Source organism: Camelina sativa, chromosome 16 (genome assembly GCF_000633955.1).
Source record: "Camelina sativa cultivar DH55 chromosome 16, Cs, whole genome shotgun sequence".
NCBI classification, from domain to species: Eukaryota; Viridiplantae; Streptophyta; class Magnoliopsida; order Brassicales; family Brassicaceae; genus Camelina; species Camelina sativa.
Genome location: NC_025700.1, coordinates 4027778 through 4049756, shown reverse-complemented (window position 1 = coordinate 4049756; position 21979 = coordinate 4027778). Strand labels below are relative to the sequence as shown.

The 21979-nt window shown below is 36.8% G+C and overlaps 3 protein-coding genes and 1 pseudogene across 3 annotated transcripts in view; 2 read left to right on the top strand and 2 right to left on the bottom strand.

The window, feature by feature from the left end:
• LOC104749670 (callose synthase 2) overlaps positions 1-7476 on the top strand; it is a 12706-nt gene extending 5230 nt beyond the window's left edge. Inside the window, exons 15-44 of the mRNA XM_019237682.1 lie at positions 192-252; positions 415-496; positions 572-621; positions 698-784; positions 890-1027; positions 1149-1209; positions 1251-1300; positions 1377-1463; positions 1569-1706; positions 1828-1919; positions 2019-2103; positions 2186-2346; positions 2423-2546; positions 2635-2732; positions 2818-2947; positions 3071-3222; positions 3390-3499; positions 3593-3718; positions 3833-3901; positions 3987-4176; positions 4256-4415; positions 4657-4776; positions 4878-4996; positions 5075-5158; positions 5235-5347; positions 5429-5658; positions 5744-6544; positions 6635-6685; positions 6795-6980; positions 7096-7476. Coding sequence (XP_019093227.1) covers positions 192-252; positions 415-496; positions 572-621; positions 698-784; positions 890-1027; positions 1149-1209; positions 1251-1300; positions 1377-1463; positions 1569-1706; positions 1828-1919; positions 2019-2103; positions 2186-2346; positions 2423-2546; positions 2635-2732; positions 2818-2947; positions 3071-3222; positions 3390-3499; positions 3593-3718; positions 3833-3901; positions 3987-4176; positions 4256-4415; positions 4657-4776; positions 4878-4996; positions 5075-5158; positions 5235-5347; positions 5429-5658; positions 5744-6544; positions 6635-6685; positions 6795-6980; positions 7096-7344 — 4204 coding nt within the window. The 3' untranslated portion in view covers positions 7345-7476. The remainder of the gene's footprint in view (positions 1-191; positions 253-414; positions 497-571; positions 622-697; positions 785-889; positions 1028-1148; positions 1210-1250; positions 1301-1376; positions 1464-1568; positions 1707-1827; positions 1920-2018; positions 2104-2185; positions 2347-2422; positions 2547-2634; positions 2733-2817; positions 2948-3070; positions 3223-3389; positions 3500-3592; positions 3719-3832; positions 3902-3986; positions 4177-4255; positions 4416-4656; positions 4777-4877; positions 4997-5074; positions 5159-5234; positions 5348-5428; positions 5659-5743; positions 6545-6634; positions 6686-6794; positions 6981-7095) is intronic.
• On the top strand, positions 7902-16324 carry LOC104749668 (DNA repair protein RAD50-like). The gene is made up of 27 exons (XM_010471341.2): positions 7902-8160; positions 8260-8346; positions 8473-8640; positions 8897-9072; positions 9170-9284; positions 9513-9741; positions 9898-10076; positions 10162-10332; positions 10415-10519; positions 10608-10715; positions 10815-11026; positions 11115-11207; positions 11372-11503; positions 11780-11890; positions 11984-12113; positions 12225-12434; positions 12625-12833; positions 12945-13146; positions 13786-13955; positions 14028-14352; positions 14731-14856; positions 14936-14988; positions 15103-15253; positions 15334-15396; positions 15504-15637; positions 15825-15953; positions 16059-16324. Exons 1-27 carry the CDS (start codon positions 8038-8040, stop codon positions 16096-16098), a joined length of 3951 nt encoding a protein of 1316 aa, XP_010469643.1. The 5' UTR covers positions 7902-8037; the 3' UTR covers positions 16099-16324.
• Positions 16333-17184, bottom strand: LOC104749669 (cysteine proteinase inhibitor 2-like). Its single transcript, XM_010471343.2, has 2 exons — positions 16856-17184; positions 16333-16768 (listed from the first exon to the last, which is right to left on the bottom strand). Exons 1-2 carry the CDS (start codon positions 17017-17019, stop codon positions 16492-16494), a joined length of 441 nt encoding a protein of 146 aa, XP_010469645.1. The 5' UTR covers positions 17020-17184; the 3' UTR covers positions 16333-16491.
• LOC104749667 lies at positions 19168-21579 on the bottom strand (annotated as a pseudogene).

The following is a 21979-nucleotide window of genomic DNA, read 5'->3' as shown; positions in this document are numbered from 1 at the left end:
ATAGCCAGTCCGAATGCTAAATAAGGGAGGCGACTAATCTTTATTTTTTGTTGACACAGCCAAGACTGTATATAGGGAGGGGTATGCATGAGAGTGCATGGTCACTTTTCAAGTAAGAGTGTAAAATCTGCATGCTATGGTTAAAATGTTGATTGTTCTTGCCACACTGCTAAACGAGGTTTGATATCTAGGTACACGATGTTCTGGGTTGTACTTCTAATATCAAAGCTTGCATTCAGTTTTTATGCAGAGGTACAGCTATTTTACATATATTTAATCTGTTGTTTTAGTAGTATAACAAGAGCACCATGTAAGGAGCATTTAAAAGTTCTAACAACCACTGACAAATTCTAGTGACATTGTTATTTAGTCCACAAATATAAATGTTTCTCATACTTTCCATCTTCAAAGCAGATTAAGCCTCTTGTTAAACCAACCAAGGATATTATGCGAGTTCATATATCAGTCTACCGCTGGCACGAGTTTTTCCCTCACGGTAATGCCTAATAGGATGTAGGTATTAGCACATTGCATAATGAATTTTATTGAACAATCTAGTTGTTTTTTTCAGCCAAGAGTAATATGGGTGTGGTGATCGCTCTTTGGTCACCTGTTATTCTTGTGAGTTTTCAGATCTTTCATTGCCTTATGCTTCCTTTTTATGGTCTCCCCTATCTATGCTAACTTTAATATGCAGGTTTATTTCATGGACACTCAAATATGGTATGCTATAGTATCAACTCTGGTTGGTGGTTTAAATGGAGCTTTTCGACGTCTTGGAGAGGTTCATTCTTGCTTTCCTTACAACTTTTACAATGAAATGGAACTTGAAGTGGCATGCTCTCACTTCCTGATATAATGTCTGAAAAGAAGTTTATTTCATTTGCAGATCCGAACACTAGGAATGTTGAGGTCTAGATTTCAGTCCTTACCAGAGGCCTTTAATGCTTGCTTGGTTCCAAATGAGAAGAGTGAAACTCCAAAGAAAAGGGGGATGATGGCGACCTTCTCTCGCAAGTTCGAGCAGGTCTGAACACTTCTCTTATACCAGTAGATGAAATATATAACACAAACCAATATTTAGTAACAAATGTTTGTTCTCTCAGTCAGCTCCATTTCAAAATTGTGTTATGTATTGGTAATTACAGATTCCATCTAGTAAAGACGAGGCCGCACGATTTGCTCAGATGTGGAACAAAATTATCANTTGCATAATGAATTTTATTGAACAATCTAGTTGTTTTTTTCAGCCAAGAGTAATATGGGTGTGGTGATCGCTCTTTGGTCACCTGTTATTCTTGTGAGTTTTCAGATCTTTCATTGCCTTATGCTTCCTTTTTATGGTCTCCCCTATCTATGCTAACTTTAATATGCAGGTTTATTTCATGGACACTCAAATATGGTATGCTATAGTATCAACTCTGGTTGGTGGTTTAAATGGAGCTTTTCGACGTCTTGGAGAGGTTCATTCTTGCTTTCCTTACAACTTTTACAATGAAATGGAACTTGAAGTGGCATGCTCTCACTTCCTGATATAATGTCTGAAAAGAAGTTTATTTCATTTGCAGATCCGAACACTAGGAATGTTGAGGTCTAGATTTCAGTCCTTACCAGAGGCCTTTAATGCTTGCTTGGTTCCAAATGAGAAGAGTGAAACTCCAAAGAAAAGGGGGATGATGGCGACCTTCTCTCGCAAGTTCGAGCAGGTCTGAACACTTCTCTTATACCAGTAGATGAAATATATAACACAAACCAATATTTAGTAACAAATGTTTGTTCTCTCAGTCAGCTCCATTTCAAAATTGTGTTATGTATTGGTAATTACAGATTCCATCTAGTAAAGACGAGGCCGCACGATTTGCTCAGATGTGGAACAAAATTATCAGTAGTTTCCGAGAGGAGGATTTGATTAGCAATAGGTTGAGTGTGACTGAAATTTTCCTTCTTATTTTAATCTAATGATTATTAAATCCTTTTATCCGGAGAAGACTTCGTTGATAATATTCATTAATATGCAGGGAAATGGAACTCCTGCTTGTGCCATATTGGGCTGACCCTGATCTAGATCTTTTCCGTTGGCCACCTTTTCTGCTGGCCAGTAAGGTGAGTATGTGTCTTGGTCTTAACTATAATCTTAGGTTGGCTTTCTGTTCTTATTTTGATCATTTATGGCTAAATGTTTTAGATCCCAATAGCTTTGGATATGGCAAAAGATAGCAATGGAAAAGACCGTGAACTGAAAAAGAGATTGAGTGTTGACAATTACATGACTTGTGCAGTCAGAGAGTGCTATGCCTCTTTTAAAAATCTTATAAACTTTTTGGTGGTTGGAGAACGAGAAGGACAGTAAGTTTTACAAATTGAAGTTGTGCTTTGACTCGGAAAATACATTTTACTTTCCTAATCTATTGGTCTTGTGCAGGGTCATAAACGAAATATTCTCCAAGATTGATGAGCATATAAAGAACGAAACACTGATTATGGAGTTGAACTTGAGTGCTCTTCCTGATCTGTATGGTCAGTTTGTTCGACTAATTGAGTATTTGGTAAGTCTTGTAGCCTTACCATGTTGAACACCTCTGCAACATTAGCATGAATTCAAAGAAATAACTGAGAGGAGTCTACTTGCCACAGATGGAAAACAGAGAAGAAGACAAGGACCAAATTGTAATCGTCTTGCTAAACATGTTAGAAGTAGTGACAAGAGACATAATGGAGGAAGAGGTCCCTAGGTAAGATCATTTGAGATAGGCTTTCTGCTGAATGGTTTGATTAATGTTGTTTGAAGCATACTCATTTAGAGTTTTCTTTCCATAGCATGATGGAGTCAACCCACAATGGAACTTATGTCAAGTATGACGTAATGACTCCTCTTCATCAACAGCGCAAATATTTCAGCCAACTTCGATTCCCAGTGTACTCTCAAACAGAAGCCTGGAAAGAAAAAGCAAGTGTCCTCTTTAAAATTCGTCTATTTGCTTCAGTCTTGTTCCCACAATAATGGTGTATTTAATCTCTATTGCGTAAGGACATTCTAAGATATTTATCCCTCCCTTTTTTAATTGTGCAGATCAAGAGGCTTCATCTTTTACTTACTGTCAAAGAGTCGGCTATGGATGTGCCATCCAACTTGGAAGCTCGGAGGCGTCTTACTTTCTTTTCTAATTCATTATTCATGGAAATGCCGGATGCACCCAAAATCCGCAACATGCTTTCATTTTCGTAAGTTCTATTCACTTCCAATTTAACTTTTTTGGTCACATTTTGCATGTTCATGTATGAATGAATGTTTTGATTGATAAATTTTTCTAATTTCAACATTCCTACGAGAAGTGAAGAAGTACATATACCAATAGCCCTACATAATCTACACTTTTGCTATTCCATAGGGTCCTAACACCATACTATTCAGAGGATGTTCTATTCTCCATTTTCGGCTTGGAGAAGCAAAATGAAGATGGAGTCTCTATACTATTTTACTTGCAGAAGATCTTTCCAGGTTTCACTTTTTCTTCTTTCTTTAAATGTCTTGTGCCACCATAATTGTGTTCTGGATATAATTTCTGTAAACTGAGCCAGTGGTTTACCTTAGATGAGTGGACAAACTTTCTGGAACGAGTTAAATGTGACAGCGAAGAACAACTCAGAGCAAGAGAAGAGCTGGAAGAGGAGCTTCGTCTGTGGGCATCTTACAGAGGCCAAACACTAACCAAAACTGGTATGTAGCTTTTTCAGTTCCTTTGGCAAGGAAACTGTTCTTCACGTTTTAGCTGCTGTATATTTTGTTTTGCTATATGCGTTATGCCTGATTTTTCTGATTTTGATCAATCAGTGCGAGGCATGATGTATTACCGGAAGGCTTTGGAGCTCCAAGCCTTCCTTGATATGGCAAAGGATGAAGGTGCCTTAGGAATCATCGTTATGATTTATATTTCATTCATGGAAACTGCGAAAACGTTACTAAAACTGCTTTTGTTTTGTTTAAGAATTAATGAAAGGGTACAAGGCTCTCGAGTTAACTAGTGAAGACGCACCAAAGAGCGGAAACTCACTCTGGGCTCAGTGTCAAGCACTTGCTGACATGAAATTCACCTTTGTGGTTTCATGCCAACAATACAGTATTCAGAAGAGATCTGGTGATCAACGTGCTAAAGACATCTTGAGGCTTATGACCACGTATGTCTATTTTCATCATAATTCTACATAGTTACATCTTTTTCAGAGTTAAGTTTACTATTTCTCTGTTGCATTGCAGGTACCCATCTCTACGTGTTGCATATATCGATGAGGTTGAACAAACACATAAAGACAGCTACAAAGGGGCGGACGAAAAAATTTATTACTCCGCCCTCGTCAAAGCCGCTCCGCAGACCAAAGCTATGGATTCTTCTGAATCTGTGCAAACACTAGACCAGGTAAAGATTTAAGATAACTCGATGAAAACTTTCTAGAACATTTTTAACTTTGGGGCTCAATTATTTCTGCAAGTGAGGCTCTCTAGTAACATATGAGGTTTTTCCTATCTCTATCTCCTTGTGGCTTTTTTATTTTATTTTTGGTGTTCTTCTCATTTGCATGATTTTCCTGAAAATAATTATTTGCGGCCTCATTGTTGTGTTCTGGTTTTGGAAACTGAGTTTATATTTAATTCTGCAGGTCATTTATAGGATTAAGTTACCAGGACCGGCAATACTAGGAGAGGGAAAGCCGGAGAATCAGAACCATTCGATCATTTTTACTCGTGGAGAAGGGTTACAGACAATAGACATGAACCAGGTGCGCGCCTACCAATTTTTCATTTTTATCTGGGCTGAGTTACCTAGTTAATCTCTTAACGCTCATAGTTAAAATATTGATCTTAACATTCGATAAAACAGGACAATTACATGGAGGAAGCTTTCAAAATGAGGAACTTGCTGCAAGAATTTCTTGAAAAGCATGGAGGTGTAAGAACGCCTACAATACTTGGACTTAGAGAGCATATTTTCACTGGAAGGTACCACAGTATGACTTGTATAGTCAATTTGGTCTTCGTGCACAAAATGATTTTTTAATTGTCTTGTTCTTGTGGCAGTGTTTCTTCTCTTGCATGGTTTATGTCAAATCAGGAAAACAGCTTTGTTACTATTGGGCAGAGGGTGCTAGCTAGCCCCTTGAAGTAAGTTTTTTTTTATAGATATTCCGTTTTGCTGAAGGGAGACCTGGATTTATAACTTTCGTTTCAACTCCCCCAGGGTACGATTCCATTACGGTCATCCAGATGTTTTTGATCGATTGTTTCACCTTACCAGAGGAGGGGTCTGCAAAGCTTCTAAAGTTATCAATCTTAGTGAAGACATATTTGCAGGTACTTGCATCGACGCCTTTTCTCTGGTGAAACATATATGATCTGGCTCCATACGTTTTCTCATGCTTTTGCTGTATTCAGGTTTCAACTCTACACTTCGTGAAGGCAATGTGACTCATCATGAATACATACAAGTCGGTAAAGGGAGAGATGTGGGACTCAACCAGATTTCAATGTTTGAGGCAAAGATAGCTAACGGAAACGGGGAGCAAACTCTAAGCCGTGATCTATATAGGCTGGGGCACCGATTTGATTTCTTCCGTATGCTTTCTTGTTATTTCACTACAATTGGATTCTATTTCAGTACCATGGTAGGTCAAAAAATCTTTTTTTTTCCTGATTTTATGATACATGGGAAGTTTATATCAGTCTGATACATTTGTGTCTCTCTTACAGTTAACTGTGCTTACGGTCTATGTATTTCTATATGGCCGGCTGTATCTTGTCCTAAGTGGTCTTGAAGAAGGGTTGAGCAACCAGAGAGCTTTTCGTTCAAACTTGCCTCTTCAAGCTGCACTTGCTTCTCAATCATTTGTGCAGATTGGTTTTCTAATGGCCTTACCTATGATGATGGAGATAGGACTTGAGAGAGGATTCCATAACGCCTTAATTGATTTTGTCCTAATGCAATTACAACTCGCTTCTGTATTTTTCACGTTCCAACTCGGGACAAAAACTCATTACTATGGTCGAACATTGTTCCATGGAGGCGCGGAGTATAGAGGAACTGGGCGTGGATTTGTGGTGTTTCATGCAAAATTTGCTGAAAACTATAGGTTCTACTCGCGGAGTCATTTTGTGAAGGGTCTTGAGCTGATGATTCTCCTCCTCGTGTATCAGATATTTGGCCACGCCTATAGAGGCGTAGTTACATATATTCTGATCACTGTTTCGATATGGTTCATGGTGGTGACTTGGCTCTTTGCTCCGTTCTTATTCAATCCCTCTGGTTTCGAGTGGCAAAAGATTGTAGATGATTGGACAGATTGGAATAAATGGATATATAACCGAGGGGGGATTGGTGTTCCTCCAGAGAAGAGTTGGGAGTCTTGGTGGGAGAAGGAAATAGGACATCTTCGACACTCTGGGAAACGTGGTATCATCCTCGAGATTATCTTGGCTTTACGCTTCTTCATCTTTCAGTACGGACTTGTGTATCAGCTCAGCACTTTTAAACAGGAAAATCAAAGTTTGTGGGTGAGAGAGCTGCTTACTCACCTCAGATTGCTCTTCTTATTTACTGAATGTCTTGTTTTTTCATAAAAACTGACTCTCGATGTTTCACAGATTTATGGAGCTTCATGGTTCGTGATCTTATTCATTCTACTCATTGTGAAGGTATGGTAACTAACTCCATTTGGGTTGCTTCTGTATAAGATACCGACAATCTTATGCTCGATCGAGATTGTTTTAAGCTGGATACTAAACTGAATGTAATTAATCACAGGGTTTGGGTATGGGAAGACAACGGTTCAGCACAAGCTTCCAGCTTCTCTTCAGGATCATCAAGGGTTTTGTGTTCCTCACATTTCTTGGGATTCTCGTTACTTTCATAGCTCTTCATCTTTTAACACCCAAGGACATCTTCCTTTGTATGCTCGCTTTCATGCCAACCGGATGGGGAATGTTACTGGTAAGTGTTCTCATTAAACTCCTAAAAAAAGGTTTTAAGATATCTTTTGTGTGTTGTCTGGTTTGTGAGATAGGTTGCTACTGCAATTAAAATCAAAACATTCTTTGTATTTCAGATCGCACAAGCTTGTAAGCCTCTGATTCAACGGCTAGGAATCTGGTCATCGGTTAGGACGCTAGCACGAGGTTATGAGATTCTGATGGGTTTGCTTTTGTTCACTCCCGTAGCCTTCTTGGCCTGGTTCCCTTTCGTGTCTGAGTTTCAGACAAGAATGCTCTTTAACCAAGCATTTAGCAGAGGATTGCAGATTTCTCGTATTCTTGGTGGTCAAAGAAAAGACCGATCTTCCAAGAACAAGGAGTGAAACAAATCAATCATATATAAGAAAAGAAACAGTGTGTGATGATGATATACACACTTGTATATATTGACACTATTAAAAGACAGTTATGCCCTTACTAACTACGTCCTTTACCAATCTATGGTCTTTCTACGATTGGTCGGTCTAATCCGTGATTTTGATTTGGTTTCGGTTCAGCTTACTTGGTTTATTGAAATCTTCGGTTTTAGGAAATAGCCTATCATCAAGTCAAACAATAGTAAAAAAAAAAAAAAAAAGTCAAACAATAGTGTAGATCGGTTTGGTAAGGTTTTGATTGAATCGGTTCTACTTTGTTTTAAGTTAAAGAGAATTGATTTGATCCGGTTCGAACCCTTACAAAAAAAAATTCGGTATATGATAATGAGAGTCTACTAAAAATAAAAGCCCCTGAAATTGTAGTTATTTTCAAATTGATCCAAATATTTTAGTATGCTTCTATTGAACCCAAAAAGGAAGAATACCAAACCGGTACAATTCGGTTCGATTAGTAAACCGGTCCCTCTCGCTTCAACTCGTCTTCTTTGCCAGTTTCCAATTTTTTCCGCTTCCAGTGTCAAAATTTTTTCATGATTTTCCCGCAAAACCCTTTCTGGGTTTAACCTGTGCAGTGAGCGTCACCTCCGTACCTTTGTCTTCTTCAATTTGCTCGTATCTGTAATCGCCGAAGGTGAAAGGATGAGTACGGTCGATAAAATGCTGATCAAGGGTATCAGAAGCTTCGACCCAGAAAATAAGAACGTCGTTACTTTTTTCAGACCTTTAACCCTAATCGTCGGTGCTAACGGTGCCGGCAAAACTGTAAAACTCTTTTTAATCCCTTCCCTTCTCTTATCTTTACTCCAATCCCAATTCCGCCTCCGTATTTGTTTATTAATTCGTGATTTTTTTTTATTGCAGACGATTATAGAGTGCTTGAAGGTATCTTGTACAGGAGAGCTACCACCGAACGCGAGGTCTGGTCACAGATTTATTCATGACCCTAAGGTTTGTTTCCTTAAGATTCTCAGTTCTATTGTTGTGATTCATGCGAGCTTTTTCAATTCCATCTTTGTTATATTGTTAAATGAATGTGGAATTCAGTATTTTGATTTTGTCCTTATATTGTTATAGGTTGCTGGGGAAACGGAGACAAAAGCACAAATTAAGCTGAGATTCAAGACAGCTGAAGGCAAGGATGTGGTTTGTATAAGGTCATTTCAGTTGACACAGAAGGCTTCAAAGATGGAGTACAAGGCAATTGAGAGTGTGCTTCAAACCATTAATCCTCACACTGGAGAGGTTGCATTTTTTTTTTCTTGCTATTGATCTTTCATTTAGTTTCTTCTATCACTTATAGAGTGCTATGTATTTCATATCTTGGTTTTTGTTTGAAGGTCCCGAGCTTCGTGCTAGACTATCTATATTTCCTACAACGTTAGTGTTAGACTATCTATAGACTAGGAGAAATTATTTTTACTATTGCTTTGTTTTATATTCCTCATTATTCTTGTATCTGTTCCAGCAAGATCATTACTCCTTAATTTTTCCATTGCAGAAAGTATGTCTCAGCTTCAGATGCGCTGACATGGATAGGGAGATACCAGCTTTGATGGGTGTGTCCAAAGCTATTTTAGAAAACGTCCTATTTGTGCATCAAGATGAGTCTAACTGGCCACTGCAGGATCCTTCTACTTTGAAAAAGAAGTTTGATGACATTTTCTCAGCCACCAGGTATCACCAATATTCCTGTTAAACTATCACTTCCTTGCTGTATTTGTTGTAGAAGAAACGATTCCAGAAACTGTAACGTGTGTTCAACATGAAACAGATATACAAAGGCTCTGGAAGTTATTAAGAAACTTCACAAGGATCAAGCTCAGGAAATAAAAACTTTTAAATTAAAGTTGGAAAATCTGCAGACCTTGAAAGACGCAGCTTATAAGTTATGCTAGTCATTAGCTTGTTTGACATTGATTTTTCTTTCATTTTCAGTATCCCTGGTCACGGACGCAGAATGTTGTTTTGTTAAGTCAAAAGGCACAAATTAACACTGACGCAAGATTGATTTAATTCTAAAAGTGATTATAGACCAGTATTGTATACATATAGTATGCATGTTCTTAGGCTGTGTGGGCTATTCTTATGCCATGATACTCATACTTCCTATACAGCTTCGTGAGAGCATTGCTCAAGATCAAGAAAGGACAGAGTCTTCTAAAGTTCAGATGTTGGAACTGGAAACCAGCATTCAGAAAGTCGATGCTGAAGTTCATAATAAGGAAATGATGTTAAAAGATCTGAGAAAGCTACAGGACCAAGTATCAAGAAAAACTGCCGAGAGGAGCACCTTGTTTAAGGAGCAGCAGAGACAGTATGCAGCATTACCTGAGGAAAATGAAGGTTTTCTCTTTTACTATCACAATGTTAAGGCCATTTCTTTCTTTTATACGGATTGAGTCCCTGCATTTGTATGAATTTTACTTTTGCCTTTCTGTAGTGGTATCTCACATTTTGTTATTCTTCATGTAGATTAAACTTGTTAATTTTGCTGTTCAGATACCATTGAAGAATTGAAAGAATGGAAAAGCAAGTTTGAAGAAAGAATTGCTCTTTTAGAGACCAAAATTCGAAAAATGGAGAGAGAGATGGATGACACACAAACTACAATTTCTTCGCTTCACAATGCAAAAACTAACTATATGCTGGAGATCAGCAAGCTACAAACAGAAGCTGAAGTAATTCTTAATAAGCTACCACATAGTTAAATATTATGAGTTCTCTCTCCATTTGGTTTAACATTTTTCCTTCTTACTTGCATAGGCTCATATGCTGCTGAAGAATGAAAGAGATTCTACCATCCAGAATATTTTTTCTCGTCACAATTTAGGAAATGTTCCTAGTACCTCCTTCAGCACTGAGGTTGTTTTGAATCTCACAAATCGAATAAAATCAAGACTGGGTGAACTTGAGATGGACTTGCTTGATAAGAAGGTAGACATTCTTTATTTTCTCCAGAAATTCTATTGTGTATTGCATATGTTGACATCACTAGAGATCTTGACTGTCATCTCAGAAATCAAATGAAACTGCTCTAAGTACAGCTTGGTATTGCTATATGGATGCTAATGATCGTTGGAAAAGCATCGAAGCTCAGAAACGAGCTAAAGATGAAATCAAGGTGTGGTTCACCATTTGAAACTCTACCCAAATCCTCCATTAACGAGTCTAAAGTTTAACTCTTTTACTTTTGATGGTGACTTATGCAGATGGGCATATCAAAACGCATAGAAGAGAAAGAAAATGAGCGTGATACATTTGAATTTGAAATTTCCTCCGTGGATGTTAAACAAACTGATGAAAGAGAGAAACAAGTGGTACTGCTTTCTTCCCTTGATTTACTTACATGATTTTGGTCTTGATGACTTTGCCCTTGGTATATGTGCCTTATTTTGCCATCATCTGCGTTTGCACAGCAACTTGAACTTGAGAGAAAGAGTAAACAGAATTCTGAAAGGGGGTTTGAATCCCAAATAGAACAGAAACAGCATGAGATATACAGCATGGAGCAGAAAATTAAAACACTGAATCGAGAAAGAGACGTTATGGCTGGTGATGCTGAGGATAGAGTGAAATTGTCTTTAAGGAAGACGGAACATGAGAATCTTAAGAAGAAACACAAAAAGATGTGATCTCACTAACCAATGCTTTTGTCAGTTTTTTTTTTCTTTCTTTTTATCAATCCATTGTTTTCACTCTCTAAAGCTATTTACCAGAATAGATGAGTGCAAGGATCGAATTAGAGGGGTGCTGAAGGGTAGATTGCCACCCGAGAAGGACATGAAGAAGGAAATAGTTCAAGCTCTGAGGTCGGTGTTTTTACTTTACTTGTTATTTTATGGCGATTCTGAATGAATCCTTTATTAACATAAGATCTCGGATCTCAAAAAAAAAAGAAGAAAGCCTGCTACTTCAGGTGTTCAAATTGTTCACATCTCAAAAATTATTTGTATTTGTTTTATCTTTGGTTTAGGTCAATTGAAAGGGAATATAGTGAGCTGAGTTTGAAATCCCGAGAAGCAGAAAAGGAGGTCAACATGTTGCAGATGAAGATACAAGAAGTAAACAATAGTCTATTCAAACATAACAAGGATACAGAATCTAAGCACTGGTGTATAATTTGAAGTTAGATATCTATTGGCCAGTTCTCTGACTAGCGCCTTAAGTTGTGAATAAAATTCTCTTGACAACTTTCTCAGTGGTACCAATTATTAGACCATGTGATTATAGTGTCATCTATCACCCCGTTATTTGATTGTCTTTTCTACAATGTACCTTAATTGACATTTATAACACAGATGATAAATCCGTTGTCAGTGCACAGTGCATCATTAGAAAATATCTATGCACTTAATTTGACTTGAGTATTTTATGCAGCAAGAAAGAGATACATTGAGTCCAAGCTTCAGGCCTTAAAACAGGAAGCAGTTACCATTGATGCTTATCCCAAATTGTTGGAGTCAGCTAAGGAGAAAAGAGATGAAAGTAAAAGGTTTGTAATTAAAACTGGCGACTGTTTCCATACCAGCCCCCACCCCTGTCTTGCACTCAAAAGCGTAGTTCTGTTTCTGGTCTGTGTTTGCAGAAAGTATAACATGGCAATTGGAATGCGCGAGATGTTTGAACCTTTTGAGGAGGTAGCACGTTCACGTCATTTTTGTCCTTGCTGCGAGCGCACTTTTACATCTGACGAAGAGGATAGCTTTGTTAAGAAGGTTACACAAACTTTCCCCCGCTGTTTTTGCATTATGATTCAAATTATTTTATGCTTCTATGATAACTGTATGTCTCTTTATTTGAGTATGTAAATTTCTTTTCAAATACAGCAAAGGGTAAATGCTTCAAGCACCGTGGAGCATCTTAAAATGTTAGCTGTGGAGTCTTCCAATGCTGACTCTGTATTTCAGCAGTTGGACAAACTGCGGGCAATTTTTGAAGAGTACTCGAAACTAACTAGTGAAATTATTCCTCTCGCTGAGAAAACTTTGCAAGAGCATACAGAAGAGCTGGATCAAAAGTCTCAAGCTCTCGATGATGTGAGTTGGGGATCATTAGTAATTTCCTTAGATATAACTAATTTCCAGCCGCAAAGTTTATCAGATTCATTAGAAGCCTTGCTGTTTTCTGCTTGCTTTGTTTCCTCTTAATCATGTTCTTATGTTGGCAAGCTGGAAAATCTTAATTCCAGTTCATAGCATTTTAAATCATATATGTGTATGTCTTCAGGTATTAGGAATCTCAGCCCAAATAAAAGCTGACAAAGACGCAATTGAAGCACTGGTGCAGCCCCTGGAAAATACTGATAGGATCTTTCAGGAAATCGTATCATACCAAAAGCAAATAGAAGATCTTGAATATAAGCTCGATTTCAGGGGTCTTGGTGTTAAAACTATGGAAGAAATCCAATCAGAATTAAATAGCCTCCAAAGCAGCAAGTAAGTACACTGAATTTATGCAGGGTGAAACATATTTCTCTTCATTGGACGTTTCGTAGTCTGGCAGACCCATTTTTTCCAATATTTTCTTCCTTTTGTACCCATGAACAGGGATAAATTGCACGATGAGCTGGAGAAACTTAGAGATGACCAGATTTACATGGAACGTGATATATCATTCCTCCAGGCCAGATGGCATGCAGTAAGGGAGGAGAAGGCTAAAGCAGCCAATTTGTCACGCGACGTTACAAAGGCAGAAGAAGACCTAGAGCGTTTAGCCGAGGAGAAAAGTCAACTTGACTTTGACGTGAAGGTGCGTCTTATGATAGCTTTTTTTATTGTTTTCCACATGCATTTCTGTGTGTCACTATATCAAAGTCCGTTGTTCATTGGCGACTATAAAGATCATGGATGAGAGTACTACAATGTGATATATCTTTTTTGAATTTAATGTAAAATTATATTCAAAAGAAAATATACTTTGTTACAACTGGTGCAGCGTTTGCTGAATGTTTTTGAGAGTAAAATTTAGACAGAAGATTAAAAATATAGAACTAAAGCAGGTGAGCTATTGTCGGGACTGCAACCACAGTTGGTATGCTTCATCATAATGTGTGTGTGTGTGATATATCAGATTAGCGAATCACTGTCTTTCTGATTAAATTTGCTTACTAGTAATGCAATGCAACACAGATATGTAGAGAACACATAATAAATGGGTAGCAATAACATCCTCTCGAGTTGGATGGTATAGTGCTTGCAACTGTTTAAGTTTTTCGTATTTGAAAAGCTTCAAATGTATTTTTTGTGCATTCGTTGGAATGTGTTCAAGTAGTTCTTCGAAACATGCAAAAAGTAAACTGCAGTCTTCTGTTCCTATTTTTGTTTCAAATTTTCTCTGTTACACTAAATGTAGAATCCTTGAATTTATTGTTCATTTCATTATTTTCAGTATTTGACCGAGGCACTTGGCCCGTTGTCCAAGGAAAAGGAGCAGTTGCTGAGTGACTACAATGATATGAAGGTTAGACGTAATCAAGAGTATGAAGAACTGGCTGAGAAAAAGAGAAACTACCAACAGGAAGTTGAGGCATTACGCAGGGGCAGTTCTAAGATAAATGAGTATGTTCTGCTAGCCAAAGGTTAATTCATTACTATCCTGTGTACCAGATATGCTTACAACTGCTTCACTAGGTATCATGAATTGAAGAAAGGAGAGCGCTTAAATGATATTCAAGAGAAGCAGCGGCTGTCCGGAACTCAGCTTCAGAGCTGTGAAGCTAGAAAGAATGAACTTGCAGGTGAACTGAACAGAAATAAAGACTTGATGCGGAACCAAGATCAACTCAGAAGAAATATAGAGGATAACTTGAACTACCGGACAACAAAAGCAGAAGTTGAGAAACTTACACGTGAAATTGAATTATTGGAAGAGCAAATATTGAATATTGGTGGGATTCCTGCAGTTGAAGCTGAAATGGTAAAGATATCACGGGAAAGGGAAAGACTACTTTCAGAGGTAAGCGGATTCTTATATATAGATAGCAGTCACTCTGATTTGATTTTGGTGTCTATGGTTAGCTATTCATTTATTCTCTATGATGGTAACTGCAAAGATCTTGCATTTCTCCGATTTAAGTATTTAATATCCGAGGTAGTTGGCTCTTTAAAATTTTGTCCTTGTTTTAAGATAGCCAAAATATAAAATTTAGTAATGGTCATTTATAGATAACAGATTTTCTTCACTGAATACCATTACTCGCAGCTGTATGCAACTGATATGTGCGAACGTCGAGTAACCCTGTGTTTTTCTGGATTATCTGAAGATCATTTATCCATTTAAAGGTTTCAGAGCCTATTTTATTGTGCTTAAAGAATAATTATATTTTTCCTGTAGCTGAACCGGTGTCGTGGAACAGTGTCTGTTTACGACAGCAGTATTTCAAAAAACAGAGTAGAGCTAAAACAGGCACAATACAAGGACATAGATAAGCGGCACTTTGATCAACTGATCCAGCTAAAGGTTAGATGTTTACCTTGTGGCAATGCCTGAATGATCAACAAATTCCACTCTGTTAAATTGAACATTTCATTTTGGCCAGACAACTGAAATGGCAAATAAAGACTTGGATAGATACTACAATGCCCTTGACAAGTAAGCTGTTCTCGAGTCCTAATATAAGCTTCTGGCTAGTTGTTTTTCAATGTACACTAAACCTTCAAATCTGTAGTTTTTAAGATAGATGTCCATCTTATTGAATACATACAGAGCACTAATGCGATTCCACACAATGAAAATAGAGGAAATAAATAAGATTATAAGGGAACTGTGGCAGCAGACATACAGAGGTCAAGATATGGATTACATACGAATACACTCAGACTCCGAAGGTGCAGGCACCCGCTCTTACAGCTACAAGGTATGCTACAGAATTGACAACATGCTTTACCATTTGATCACCATTATTAGCATTGTGGTAAACCTTGTTTTTTTTCTTAGGTTCTTATGCAGACTGGTGATACAGAACTTGAAATGAGAGGAAGATGCAGCGCAGGTCAAAAGGCGAGTTGTTCTAAAATTGCTCTTGTAGAAATATCGTTATCTGTTCAATAATCTCTTAAGTTTCGTTGTTTAACTCAGGTGATCACTTTCTTCGTCTTCTCCTGCAGGTTCTTGCTTCATTGATAATAAGGTTGGCTTTAGCCGAGACATTTTGCTTAAACTGTGGAATATTAGCCCTTGACGAGCCAACTACAAACCTGGATGGGCCCAATTCAGAATCTCTTGCAGGAGCTCTTCTTAGGTAAGAATTACGATCCATACCTTTAATGACTTATGATGATGATACATGGGTACATATAATTCCTCTTACATCTAAACACTGGAATCATTATTGTGATATTTACCCTGCCTTTTCCCTATAATGTTGTTACACATTTTAAGACAGTGTCTCTCAACATTGGATCACATCATGTCATTGCATTCTACAGGATCATGGAAGACAGAAAGGGCCAAGAGAATTTCCAACTCATAGTCATTACCCATGATGAACGCTTCGCTCAAATGATTGGCCAACGGCAACATGCTGAAAAATATTACCGTGTCGCAAAAGATGATATGTAAGCAAAACAATTATTGCTCTCATCTCTTGTTCTTTCTGTTCTTGCTTTTCCATGCACTCTGAATCTAAGATCTGAAACTTCACAACTCTGTGATCTTCTCAGGCAACACAGCATAATCGAGGCTCAAGAGATCTTTGATTGATAAACTGGTTACTTTCTCTATAAACCAACATAACAGTTTTAGCTAATATTTAACGGTAAGCTCATCTTTTTAAAAAAGCTATATGTAGCTTTCTTGGTTCCGCTATTTACAACTCTACCTATCAATCAGATGTGTGCAAAATTTTCAATTGAACCCTTTTAAGTTATGCTTTTGTAAAGAGATGGAACATTCCAAAGTCTGTTGATGGTTTTGATATCTCAACCAAGTCGCTTCATATCTTCAAAACATCTTGTTTTTATTTATTAACAACATAAACATCATTACAACCAACTATCAACCATTGTTAATAGCTTCACATCATACACCTTTTTGTCTTTTCTTGATCATATTATGGAAATTTGTGTTATGACTTAAGTCGAATATGAAATGAAGTTAGTAGATAGGACTAACAACAGGAGTGAAACCGAGCAACTGCTTAGAATGAAGCCATGGCTGAATAACCACAACGGAGTCAAACATCCTGGTGGAGCCATTGGGTTGAGTCACTTCGATCCTTAGATAGTATTTGGTCCCAGCCACGACCTGTTTCTGAGCCGACACAACTCGGCTAAACCTCAATGGATTCGACATGTCTGTATCTGTTTTTGCAATGGATTCTACGTTTCCCTCCTCGCTCTGACCCCTTTGATTGAATTGCTCCACGCAATACCTGTGATCACACAATTACATCACATTTCTAATTCATACATACGAACATGTGTATATGCATATGTGAATGTATCATGTATGCATATACCTTCCAAGTTCTTGAATTTCCCTGTTGGCCTTAACGTTTGCAACATCTGACTTCCCTCCTAGAACGAGTGACTTCCTTAAAGCGTTCGCCGATGGAGTCATGACTGCGATCACCAGAAACCCTAACAATGAGAATACTAGAGAGACCTTTGACATTGCAGCCATATTGCTTCTCACTTTTGCCTTCTTCTTTGACTTAAATTTGATCTTTTGTGTGATTTGTGTTGTCTCTCTTCAAAAAATTTTTTGTTCTTCTTTTCCCTTTGAGACTAGACTGATTTATGTGTATTGTTATAGTTTTGTGTGTGAGAAAGAATGAGAAAGAGAGAAGTGTTTATATAGAGAAAGAGTTTAGTGAATTGTTGTTGGTGTTTGTGTTTGGGTGTACGTGAATGGGTCCCCATGCCATCGGCACCTTCGGGGTTCCGCATCTTTTAAGTTACTTTCTGATCCAAGTCTCCTCCCTCCACGTGAAGTGTGAGCCCCCACCCTTTTTAACGTATGTGACTTACTCCGATCGATAATTTTGTTTTTTGGTTAAACCGGATTTGAACCCACTATAATTATGGAATGATACAAATAATTGTTTTTTTTTTGTAGATTAAGGTGTTTAATGTTTATGATGGTCAACTAATTAGGTGGATCAAAAGGAAAGAATGCGAAACCTATTTTTAATTTTAAAATGAATATTTTTACACAATAACTCATCATAACTTGGTTGATCGGTAATATGTAAAAGACAGAAATTTCGGAAATTGGGAAAAGTAAAACATGATTTGTTCAGACTCTTCATATGATTTTTATTCTATGTTATATGTTTTCATTGTTTTTGTCCTCCGTTAGCTTCTAATTTGCACCAATGAAAAAATGATAAATACTAATTTGACTAAGGAGAGGGATCATGGGTCTCCTCTAGCCTTTTTCCTTATCGCCTCGATTGGATTTTGAACTAATATTGTCGTTTTGTTGGGTTTTTATTATATAATGAAGAGATGTTTATTGTTTAGGAGAGCGCGACACGTATCAATTGCATTTGACATCTGCACTCTTCTCTCTTCGCATGGTGCATACGTAGCACCTCCTCTTTACGTATGCCAAACTAATTATTTATAAAGTGATCAGTCTGTTACGGACAAGAAGAAATATATTATACGTAATTGACATGGATAAAATTCCAATTTCATGTACTCATATATACAAACAAGCTCTTTAACAAACAAACAAAAATGTATATTATAGCTAATAAAGTTTAACGTCGACAAGAAACGGTAGTTTCATGTACCTTTTAGAAGTAACATAGTCATAATACAAGTTTTGGGTTAAAAGTTAACCACTTATGGTAAGATATACACAACTTGAAAATAAAACATTAGTATTTGACCATGTTTTGCCAAAATATGTAACAGTTACATAGAAAGAACAAGGGATGTATAAGATTTGAGAGTTCACATATCGAAGCCCAAAGAATGTCTTTGAAGAGTTTTTCTACCCTTGATCTGTTGTTGTTCTTAAAATTTGATCATCACCTTTACAAAGAACCGTTTTAGAATTTTTTTAACTTTATTGGGCTTATGAATTTGTATTTTGGTAGACTTTTTTTATCCAATTGACAAAATTTCAGATGAAAAATTATGGGCTATACTATATCTTAGTTTCATTAACCCAAACAAAAAACAAACACCAAAAAAGGTTACTTTGGAGGCTAGTAATGTTTGAACAAGTCATTGACAAACGTTAATCAAAACTAATATATTTACGTATCGAGATTCTATGACGTCTCCTCTCTCTAATTTACCTTGTTTCTGTCCCTAAGCGTAATCGTAAGACATGAAATAAGAGCCTCAAAGAGGTAACACTAAAATGGATCATTCGTGGACGTTTCCCCATGTCGAGATTAGATGTATGTGATCAATATAGATCTCAGGTTAGTAATAGTCAAATCATCTTTCTTATTACAATTCATTTATCATTCATCCAAAGTGGTCATATGGTTGTGAACCACAAGAAACGGTGTTTTCTTAGTGTGTACAACTTTTTTTGTTTTAATTAATTTGTTATTGGACAATATGAACAGACAAGATTGTTGCAGCTTTATCATTTTGTTATCGTGCTCTTTCGTATGTATTCTCGATCTTTTTCGATCATCTTTCACAAAACTTATACCAAGGTAGAAATATAAAATAGTGACCTTATAGTTATAAGTAAAAAATAAATATAAATGCATTCTTTAACTATGAAAAATGGGTTTTACTTTTAGAAATTACCATTTCTTGGCGAAATCTCGCTTTTCAATAGAATTGATATGTATTTGAATAAGTAAAAAATTTCTAATTTTGTTATTAATTACACTAATTTAATTTTAAATAAAAGAACAAAAACATTCTACAAGACAAATGAACAACTAATACAATAACAAATTTAAGATTAGGACATATACATTGTTTTGTCTAATTATGAAATTTGGTCCTCACTCTTGAATTTGTTTTCTCTTAATCCCTTGTATCTTCTCTACCACTCCTTTCAAAGCAATATCAAAAGCATCTTCAAAAACCTCTCCACCCGGTTTATTCCCGTTTGATTTACCATACACAATCTTCGGGATCAATCTTATTACGCTTTCTCTCATACCAACCACTCTCTCATTTGGTATTCCACGCAAAATCTCTTCGATTTTGTTCTTTCCCCCGTTTCTCAGCTCCTTAACCGGTATATAAACCGAATATTCACTATTGTTCTTAGGCAAGTGCCATACATATTGCTTGTATGCGCTTCCTTGGTTAAAGAAAACCGGAATACAACTAGCCAAAATCGAATCAAATACCGATCTTCTGGTTAACGAATCACCCGGTGGTTGTAAGCAAAACACCGAACTCTCGAAAAGTTTCATTAGACTGATCGGATTATCGCAGCTATTAGCTTTAACGTCACAGTCAAGAAACCTACACGTTTTAGATGAACTCTTGCATTGTTTAATAACTTCAGTGCGAACCAAACCGTTTTGGTTTCTGCTTGGTCTTTGAGCTCCAGCGAATGAGAAGAGGACCGTCCGGTTCGTTAGCTTGATCTTGTCTTGCCACCGTATGATCTCGGAGGTTGACGTTGGGTGAAAGTAAGTCGGATAAGGGATCGCGAACTCGTTGTGGCTCGTTAGACTCCGTTCAATGGTGAGGAAAGTGAGGTTTTGTGACTCTGGTAAGAGCATTAAATTAGTTCCCCAGTCGGAGTTCTTGTTGGAGTTTCGTCTGAAATCTCGTGAAATCCGACCGGTTACTAGGAAATGGTCCTCACCTGACATACCTATATTTCAATTAGAGATGACTGAAATTTTATTTTCTAACTTTATCAACAAAAAACTACACACATAAAATTTTAATATTACATTAGATTTGCAACAATAAAAAAAAAAGTTGATATAACTACAAAAATATGTTGTTTAGTTATTAATATTTAATAATAACTTATTATTAGTTGAGAACTTGAGGACCGGCCCTTACTAGGAAATGGTCTTCACCTAATGTATCAGTATTTCAAATTACTGAAATTAGTAATAATTAACTGACAAACTTATTTTATAGTTAACTTATGTCAGCAGTTTAATTGACCGACGGACTAAAAAAACACATTTATATATTCACCCAGAAAAATAACACATTTATATTAAAACTTTATAGTATATTTAAATCTCACTTCATCTATAACAAATCTAGAAAATTAATTTGTACGTTATCGCATTTTAATGTGTAGTTTTCACTTATAATTATTTTTAATTGCTAAAGAGTACTTTATAAAAAGTCGTCGTCGGTAGAAAAGGAGAGAAGAAAAGTCGTCGCTAGCTTTGAATAATCCGATTAATTATTGGTTAAATCAAAACTAAAAGCAATAATTGTAAACGTTTTAAAATATGAAGGGTCAAAACGAAATAATAAAAAGTTAACACGGCGTACCTTTCCACTGAGGTTGCTTCCTGAGCCATTTAACAAGTTCCTTCCCGGCGGCGTCTCTCGCAGCTACGTTACGCCGCCGTATTTTTCGCCGGAAATCAAGACCAGCATAGTAAGGTAAATAAACAGCCGAAGCAAGCGACGAGTCACTCGTGAGACACTCGTAACTCTTCATCTTCTCGTGAAAAATCACTTCGAGCATGAACTGATTAGTCGCGTACCAGCTCTGAGAGTAGTAGTAGTCAGAACCAATCAAAGGTCCGAATCCTGAGTTCTTGAGATACTTACACATACTGATCTTGTCCTTTGGTCTTGTAATGGACTGGCAATCTTGAAGTATTTCAAGATTGAATCGAGATGGTAGCTTGTGGATATATACGTAGCGGCCGAGACACGTGTCGTCTCCAGAGGGTTCTTGACGGCTTTGTTGATCGGAGATGGAAGTGGTTGTTGTTGTGGTGGTGGTGATGAGGATGATTTTGTTTTGGGAGAGATGAAGGAGAAGCAGAGAGATGGTGAGAAGAGATAGGAAAAGTAAAAGAATGGTTGGTTTTTGCTTCCATGGATCATGATGATGATGATGGCTCTCGATCGAATCTGATGAATTGTTATCGTTCTTTATCATTGTGTGGTGTTCTTGATTTGATGATCCATGTTGAATTGAAAAGAGAGAGAAAGGTCGCAAAGTCACACGCAAATAATGTATTGTATTAATAATAGATATTGTTTTCTGGTGTTTTGTAAAAGGAATTTTTGATTGGGGGATAAAAGTCATGATGTATTCAAATTCAATTTAGTTTCATAATCTCTTGATTTTTATAATCATATGCGTACGTACGTAGGTAAGTAGAAACTTCTTCCTGTGATTTTTGTATATCTAAAAATCAATATTGGGTCAAAGACTCAAAGTAGTATGGCTCTCGAGGTTGAGTTGGCCAAATTATGGTGTTTAATTAAACGTATATAGTGCTTTTCATGGTTACTTTTGCAAATCACTTTAATTTAAGATGTTTATTTTTGTTTCTTTCCAAATACCAAATCATCTTTACTAGTAATATATTCTTTCTTATTTTATTACTACTTATGTAAATAAGATCTTTAAAAAGTAAAAACCAAAGCAAACCGAACTATATCTCAAGTGTCTTGTTTTCTTGTTCCTGTACTTTTTTTTTTTTTTTTTTGTT

Coding starts and splice junctions, on each gene's coding strand:
- LOC104749669 (XM_010471343.2), bottom strand. CDS start 17,019: ATGGCTGCAATGTCAAAGGTCTCTCTAGTATTCTCATTGTTAGGGTTT. Junction 16,769..16,855: donor GAAATTCAAGAACTTGGAAG/GTATATGCATAC, acceptor GTGTGATCACAG/GTATTGCGTGGAGCAATTCA.
- LOC104749668 (XM_010471341.2), top strand. CDS start 8,038: ATGAGTACGGTCGATAAAATGCTGATCAAGGGTATCAGAAGCTTCGAC. Junction 9,073..9,169: donor GACATTTTCTCAGCCACCAG/GTATCACCAATA, acceptor AACATGAAACAG/ATATACAAAGGCTCTGGAAG. Junction 14,989..15,102: donor TACTACAATGCCCTTGACAA/GTAAGCTGTTCT, acceptor GAATACATACAG/AGCACTAATGCGATTCCACA.